This window comes from Hippocampus comes, unplaced genomic scaffold (assembly GCF_001891065.2).
Source record: "Hippocampus comes isolate QL1 unplaced genomic scaffold, H_comes_QL1_v1.1 scaffold409, whole genome shotgun sequence".
Classification (NCBI taxonomy): Eukaryota; Metazoa; Chordata; class Actinopteri; order Syngnathiformes; family Syngnathidae; genus Hippocampus; species Hippocampus comes.
The window spans coordinates 334,738-343,634 of NW_017804828.1; the positions used below are offsets into that span (position 1 = coordinate 334,738).

Here is an 8,897-nt window from a genome sequence, read left to right on the forward strand (position 1 = left end):
GCCGCCCCCCCCCCCCCCCTTGGGCATGTAGTCACAACAACATGCATGCACGAACACAGTAAAAAAACATTTTTTGTTCTACTCCGTATGCAATAATAAAGAAATGCAGCTGTTGCATTAGTGAAACTTAATCCACATGTGCGGAAACCTCTTAAGTTTATGTAGACAGAAAAGTAGAACTTATCATTTTTGGCTTCCTTGCAAATTATGTCTAAAAAGAGTAGCCTCAAGAATGGGTGTTCAGAGATTTAGTAGTGCTACAAGAGAAGCAACAGTATCAGATCAAGTAAGACAGTGTTTTGGTATTTTCACATTGTAAAACTCACTAATGCTAAAATTGCCTGTATAGTTTGTTAGTGTGTCTAAGTGTGAGTATGATGCTGCATGTTTGATCATGGAACAGCTAATTGGCATTTCGATTACTGGGAATCATTGTGACTAAATCCGAAGAGTTACAGTCAACCTTGGTACTGGAATGAATTCTGTTCAACCTTATAAATTTCACTGTTTGTGAATCATGATAACTTTTATCGTGGTGCACAATTTCATCTGCAAAACTAGCATGATGAAGCGAGGTCAATGTTTGGTCTAAGTTGCGCGTACGTATAACTGGAAGCAGCGAACCCCCGCCTACAACCATAGCAGCTTTGACTGATAGTATAGTACTGGACCCAATTACAATTTAGACATTATAAGACTTCCTGTCCAGGCTCAGGGCTAATCCCTGCACCTCAGCGCTTTTTTTAAACAAGTCATTTCCCCAGCCAGATCTGGATGAATGACCAGCAGATGTTTACCATTTCTCTCTGAGGTCCTTAAAAAGATCATGTCAGCAGGAACACGCTGGTTCTACAAAGAAAGGCAGAAAGAAAAACATCACTTCGGCATCACTTCCTGCTCCAACACCCCACCCTGCTCCTGCTCTTAAAATGTTTGACCTATCACGTTGCATGTGGCATATTAGTAACACTCATTAAAAAAAAAAAAAAGTAGGACCTCCTATCGATCGCAGCGTGACCCTATTTGACTCTGCACAGCCCCCAAATCCCAACACAGTTCTTCTGGATCGAAGAATCAAACTCTTGGCGAGCTAATATTTCCAGATAGCTCACAATCAGTAAGACAGGTTGACAAAATTTGGCATCCGACATGTGTGACCTTTCTTATGGCCACGCCAGTGACTCAGAAAGACGCCTTCCATTGAAAACTGAAGACGGGAGTATGAGTGTGCTTCTCAGATTTCATGTGCAAAGACCTAAATGGAGCTGCACCGGCACATCGAATCCTACCGAAAAACTACTCGAACTGAGATCTCCTGAGCCAACCAAAAAATGAAGTCAAAAGATACATGAAGATGCTGAATATTTGATTATAAGCATGATGTGTCACGTTGAAGCCTTTTTAACAAACCTTTTCCACTATTATAAGATCTCCCACTTGAATGTTGCTGCTTTTGATCTTTGTTGTGCCTAACGGGAAAGAGGAAAAATACAGAACACGTTAAAAGGTAAAACGGTAAAATACATAAAAGGGTTATATGATTAAAAATGGTTGCGAGTAAACATTTGAACCACAAAGACGATATCTCGAAAATCAAATAGTAGTAGTGCCAGCTGCTTTCCCGCATGCTTCACCGGTCACCCCACTGAAGTTTGGGGGAAGTAATTTTCCATGCAGATCTGAAGGAATGCTGGGGGAGTTGAGCCTTTCTCTCTCATTCCATTTGGAATTAACAGGCAAATTTGTTTGGAGGAGATCACTGACCCTTGACCTCTGCCATGACCTCTGGCCAATGCATATGCAAGACATTAAGGCACATATAATATCACTATGTGTCGGGGTTCATGGGAATTCACATTTCTTCTTTGTCCCTTTGTGGCAACGGAGTGTATGCTCAGACATGCCAACAACTGAGAAGTGTGAGAGAAATTAAAATCATTTAGAATGATGATGAGTATAAAGAAGGTTTTGATGGCAGCGTTCTGCACATTTTGGAAACTGGAGCAAATCAAGTGTGCAGAGGGGCTGCTATCATGGAAGCGGACGGTCATTATATTTATGGCTAAAACAAGCTGCCACATCAAAGTGGCCGAGTGATGGAAATCTTTTTTTTTAATTGTTGCTCACACTTAACACCGTGGCCTCGTATGCTCACTTTTATGTCTCTGCTTTGAATTCCACACCATTTCCCTGACCCCCAATAAGCTTTTAACAGGGCCACTCCAATACAATTAAGAGAGGCTGAAAAGTAAGAAATGTGATACACATTGCAATAAGATTGTCCGTTATCTGTTATAAGGGTATTTTCCTGTGCAACCATCTTCTAGACCTGCACTCTCTTAAGAGCAGACCAAAAAGTCTCCATTTTGACAAAGCTTCCATGGCCAGACCTAAGAGGTTGCGTTGTTTAATCGGCAATGCAAACATCTGAAAAGCCTTATTTTCACAATATGTTTCAGTCCGGATTTCATTGTGTTTATTGTGTTAAAGGTTCTAAAATATATGACCCAAACTGTCCAAATCTTAAATGCAATTTAGGGTGCTCGTCTCCGCGGTCTGCTCTGCATTAGTAAGATTGCAGGGGGTGGAGCTTGACATCCTGCTCTCCTATGATAGGTGAACAGAGAATAATCCACTTCCTACTGTGTTACAGGAATTGGATGTCAAGAAAACACATAAGTGGAGTGGTTAAAAAAAAAATTTAAATGAGTACTCCGACCAGCAGATGCTTTATGATTTGCAGTAAGACCCAGAGACCTCGGAGGACAACCTGTTGGCATTTGTGTGATAAACAACTGGTCTGGCACACATATTTTTGCGATTTCGTCCACTTTTGCCGGTCAATGTTAAATAACAGAAAAACTAACCCAAATGGTCTTCTTTTCACTTGTCATGTACCCCTGTTAGGCCTGACTCAGGCTTGTTGTGGATGACCCCTTTGTTAAAGTGCCTCACTAATGGGACGAGCTGTCACTGGCAGCTTTTTGTGGTTCTGGACTTAAAATAATTTGTTTTCTGATGATGTATAGAAGATTTTGTGACGTCAAATTGGTGTCGCAGGCGGCGGACTGCATGGCCCATTTGCCCCATAGTAATAAGTACCATAGTAATAAGTATACTGAGACCCGCTTTGTCTGTTATTCTGAAGCAATATTGACCCATTTGAAGTGGTGAAAATAGCTTCAGAACAAATCTACAAAAGGCTCTTGAACGCTGCAAATCTCTGAGAAGTGACAAACCATTTCCTATTTCCTCATTCTGTGGAAGAAAGCCATGCAATTTTCACCAATATTTGAAACATCAAGATGTTTTTCTTATTTTTAGACAATAACAAATAAAAACATTGAGAATGGACACATTTGAGCAAACTTGGTTTTGTTAAAAACAATCCCAGCAGCAAATAAAAAGGAAAAAGAATTAAGTCTGTGAGGACCGAACCACAGTGCCGATCATATGCGCTCAGAGCGCGCCTTGACCAGCAACAAGCACGCGGCGGTCATTGTGCGTCTTTGCAGCCCAACAGGAACGAAGAGGAAATACCCAGGTTGTGAGGACAGAGCCACAGCGTTGATCGTATCCACTCAGAACATGCATTCGGCAGCTAAAAGCATTGTTAATATGGAGTCAATTTATGCAAATTCATTTCAACCTACAGCAAATAAACAGTACCGCTCACGGCTTTAAGAGTTTGGGAAGAGTATGTGACTGAAGCCTTTGCTTTTTTGAAGGTGAAATGCTGTTTGTACGGTGGCGTCATATAAACCGCAGCTGCCTGACAATGGACTGTCTTGCAACATGTTACACAATTCGGTTCATGTTGTCTGTTTTTGGTGGGAATTAGACTTGTCGATTTTTTGAAAAATAATCTCTGGATGGATGGGAAACATCGATAAATATAGCGACCAAGCTCCTAAGATGGCAACAGTGACTGCTTTTGTGAAATTAGCTCCTTGCTCTTAGCAGCCATGTTGTTAGTGGAAGCAGCGCACATCAGCAGAGACATGCTTTGAACTATGCCGCTTTAAAAGAAAAAAAAGAATTTAAAACAAAATGTCCTGAGAAATAAATTTCTCAACCGTAGTACTATAAAATTTGAGTTGAATTTAACGGAATCCCATGCCTACCTCTTGTTGACAGCTTGCTGTAGATCTGAGAGTTCACTTCTTTGTCTCGAATGTAGCATCTTATTTCATCAACGGCCTCTCTAATGATGGTGATGGTCAAGACCAGACCCTGAAATGAAAATCACTCTTCAAAAGATGACTATGGAAGTCAACTGTTGTTAAACGAAATAGAAGAATCACATCGTCGGAGAAGTGACTTATTGACCAACAGAGGATGTGAAAGGCTGCATACCAAAGGGACCCAGTAGGTGTAGAGGTCACCCAAGCGTAGCTCCTCCACAAACTGAGAGCAGGCCAGCAGCAAGAAGTACAAGTTGAAGAAGTACTTGAACTGATTGAAGAGCACCTGTTAGGAAGAAGAAACATGCATGCCATCTTTTCAAAATAATTATTAAGTCTGACATAACCATGCAATGAAGTACAATATTTAAGGCGGATTTCGCTTTACTATCCAGATTGAAGATCCTCATCGGAATACTGACCTAGTATTTCCACCGGCATGGTTACAGTGTCTTCTTTGCTGGTTTTCACAGATACTGCTCTCTGTTTTCCACACAGTAGGAAACTGAGAGCAAATTCTTAAGGACCTCTATTTTTGAGTAGCTCCCCGTTTAAGACATACTTTTGAAATCACAAATTTGCTCAAATTAAATTGAATAATATGATGATTATTAATTAATTATATGGCCTGGTGGACCAATGGTTAGCGCGTCGACCTCACAGTGTGGCGGTGCAGGGTTTGATCCTGGCTTCGGCCTCCCTGTGTGGAGTTTGCATGTTCTCCCGGGGCCTGCGTGGGTTTTCTCCGGGTACTCTGGTTTCCTCCCATATTCCAAAAACATGCATGGCAGGCCGACTGAACACTCGAAATTGTCCCTAGGTGTGAGTGTGAGCGCGGATGGTTGTTCGTCTCTGTGTGCCCTGCGATTGGCTGGCAACCGGTTCAGGGTGTCTCCCCCCACTGCCCGAAGACAGCTGGGATAGGCACCAGCACCACCCGCGACACTTGTGAGGATAAAGCGGATCGGAAAATGGATGGATGGATGGATAATTAATTAATTTATGTTATAATACAGATTATGTGAACTTTTCTAACAATAATTAGGAAACAGAAAAATGAATACAGTTTTAAATGGGTTAAATGAACTTTTGTATTCTTTTATGATCATTAAGAACATCAAAACGTGACATTAAAATTGCCCGGGGGATCCATCCGGCTATTATAAGATGGCGACAAGTTGACATTGAAACAGATATCTAATGATTTGAACACGACTAAAAAGAAGTGCGTTCAGGGGTTCGACTGTATGCAAGTCGCAGAAATGACCACAGCAGACAACTAAATGATGTCACTTCCTGTCTGGAACTAGCGCAATAGCTTCCACCACTATCATACTTGCATTTAACACTCAAGTTACAACCTCACTCAGTTCAATTGCCACCAGTGTGAGAGATTACTCGCATGACCAAGTCAGTATGTTCAATAGAGCTGAGTACAGGCAAAGAGACCAAATGCTAAAAGACAGACAAAGAAAAAAAATGCTATTTTGCATGGCAAAAAACATTTCCTTTTGTCTTTTGTTTGGCAAACGAACTATAGCGACTTTCACCAACTGACTGAAGATCCTAAGACAACTGAATATATCTAGAAAGCAAATGTCGATGCAAAACACACCAGAGAATCCAAAGAAAAAAAACAGCATCGCACCCTATCCTTAGTTCCACGTGCAACAAACATGCAGACAAATGGGACGTAACATTTACAAAGACGTAATGATTAGCACCCCAGAACACCCTGACTAAAACGAAAACAATTACAGTTTATATTTTTAGCTTCTCAGAGTAAACACTGTTCTTTTATTTCTTTTTTTAAATTATTTATTAATCCAGCAATTCGCTGTTTTGGAGCCATTCTCTCAGGCAACTATCCCTAATGTTTTTTTTTTACAACATGGGCCGTTTTCACGTAAAGATGTCGTTGTAGCCTCTCCATGCTCATGAGCCACCAAGATCAGTTCATAAGTGATACCATTCACTAAGTTCACTCAAAATGTTCGTTTAAATGAGTAGGTGGGCCTCATCTACATTCTGCTCCAAAAAATTCAAACTAAGAAATAGCCAAATGCTTGATATACAAATGCATCTAGCACGGTTAAGAGCTGCTTAGGAGATTCAACTTTCTAGCGGCCCCGTGTCATATGCTCCAAAATGGAGGTGCTGATTGACCGAAGAGGACCTCTGTGTATCTATGATCGATTGCTCTTCCTCAGGTACCTTGATGCCTGAAACTGAATTTGTATGGCGAAGAAGTGAATTTGTATTTAGAAAATTGAATGTGAAAATGTACATCATTGAATTTTCAATGAGAATCAAATACAGTTTTAGAGAACCGGAAATACATTTCATAATTTTAAAATCTGTTTCAAGCTTATGGGACTTCAGTTCTAAACTAATTCATTCAAATTATACAATTCAGATTCCATTTTTCAATGCAATGAATGTAATTGAACCATTCATATTCAATTTATGAAATTCGAATTCAGTTTTCCAATGCAAGATCCAAATTCATTTACCCTTTTCCAATTAAAGCCCATACACATTTGCGTCCCAACTATTTTACATGCATTATACGTCACCTTAATTAACAAAATCACCCAGCCAGCATTATTTACATTTATAACTTTGTCCCACTTGACCGGAGCACAGGTTGGTTGTAGCTAGGAGCACCATTATTCACATATTCACTACATTTCTAAGTCTTATTTTATTATTTTGCACGCGACTTTAGTTTCAACTCTGCACCTGTTTTGTAAGATGAATCAAATGCCCCTACTTTCACTCTCTTTCCTCACCATTATCAGTATTTGACACTGACTCATGATGAGGACACAAGGTGCCCTGGTGAGCTGATTTGTTGTTGTCCAATATAAATAGCTGTCCGATTTGTGAATCAGATGGAAGGAAATATGGGTGGTTGTTGAGAAGTGAAATAGAGTAGACCTTTGAGTGAAACTAACCCCAGGCAGGAAGGTGAAGAAGTTGTACTTCTGGTTGTTAATGACATTCCGGGGGTACCTCTGCTCCCGCTTTTCTGGATGGCCGAGCCACACCGTGCGGGGACGGAAGTCGCACATGCCACAACATTTGGACCACGGGCAGCACCTGAGACCAAGGGGCATGATTAAAAAAAAAAAAAAAAAAGTAGTTGTGTTAACTATTCAACTGACACAAGATAAACAGCTAAATAAAATGGACTATAATAAATTCAAAACATCACAAAATGTATTTAAAAGACACTGAAAAGACCTGAATTGGTATTTTTACAGCTAACACACAAAACACTCGTCCCCGCCCTTCATAGCGACGTATTTTGTGCATGCGCATCTTTTTTCTTTTGTCTGTATATGGGATGATAAACTCATTATTATATTCCCACTCTGCAATCTCATAAAAGACTAAATTAAGTACTGTGTATATACATTTGTGCCAAGTACTCTTGTAGAAAAGCATATCACGATCCTGTGGGCTTTTCTTCACCCATGTTTTGCAGCATCATAAGACTTCTTCTTCTAAAGTATACAGCAGGAGTGTCCAACCAGTCAATCGCGGTTGATGAGTAGTTCGCGGACTGGTCCCAAGTTATTTTCAATAGAGAAGCGTTCGGGCCCAGAATTGAATCGAACACCCGGAATCGGAACCAGAATTTTCCAAATTCAAACGATTCCCAACCCTAACTGGGAGTGTCAATAAACATCTTAAAACCTATTCTTTGAGGAATTGTTCACAATCTGCCAAATTTGCTGCTTGTAGTTAAGTGAGTTGAGTCACTACCATCGCACGGTTCCCATGTTTGCTTGCAAGTCAAAGCAAAAGATATATCAAAATCAGCCAAACAAAAGTTTGCATCTCCAAAAACTTGCAAGACTGGTCACTGTACACACACCGATGTAATGCACACACAAACATTAAATAGAGTAGTCCCGCTAACTCAAATGTAAAATGATATTAACTGTCTGAAATACTATTACGGATTAGGAGTGAACCGTTTTATTTCAAAATATTTTTATAAATATTTTAGGGAAAAAAAATGTACTAGTGTGAGTGTGTATGGATTTCAGCGTAAGACTTTCACCTAATAAATTCACTATCACATCCTGAGTTAATGTGTCGCTACAAACATAAACCACACTGATGGTTCAAGTGCATGTCCATAAAGAGAAAAAAACTGTGATTTCATCAGGAAATGGGTGACTACTCTTAAAGTTCAAGCCAGGCCAAGATTCCACACAAATGAACTCAGTGGCCTCATGATTAATTAATAACTAAGTACACTGTGACTTATAAACCTGGGTCAAAGAAAATGCAGTGAAACCTAATTTGGAGTTTGAACAAAATATCTACCAAATATATGCTTTTTTTAAAAAAAAAAAGATGTTTTTTTTGTGTTTTGGGGTCCATTTTGTTTCATTTTAATAGAAAAACATGACCTTATATTTGTGCTGGGCAATATGGAAAATATATATTGCAACATAGGCCATGTTATATCCATACATGGCAATGGCGAGTGATGAAAAAGCGGAAGGGGCGTGGCCTGGTCGGGGGCGTGGCCTGGACGGGGCGTGGTTACTTACAAAAGTGGCACTAAACATGCTGAAGATGAAGTGTATTCAATTTACACACTATTTGAAACTTTAACAGAAAAAAAATCCCAAGATTGTTCACTATTCTTTCAAGTGAAAATTTGTGCAATTTTGCTTATGCATTCCTAGTGAG

General features: G+C 39.9%; 1 protein-coding gene across 1 annotated transcript in view; it reads right to left on the reverse strand.

Annotated features, from left to right (window-relative positions):
- Positions 1–8,897, reverse strand: part of atp9a (ATPase phospholipid transporting 9A) — a 29,991-nt gene that overhangs the window by 18,562 nt on the left and 2,532 nt on the right. The window contains exons 2-6 of the mRNA XM_019866253.1: positions 7,142–7,286; positions 4,357–4,470; positions 4,125–4,233; positions 1,411–1,469; positions 798–849 (exon numbers count right to left, since the gene is read on the reverse strand). Of these exons, the coding sequence (XP_019721812.1) occupies positions 798–849; positions 1,411–1,469; positions 4,125–4,233; positions 4,357–4,470; positions 7,142–7,286 (479 nt within the window). The remainder of the gene's footprint in view (positions 1–797; positions 850–1,410; positions 1,470–4,124; positions 4,234–4,356; positions 4,471–7,141; positions 7,287–8,897) is intronic.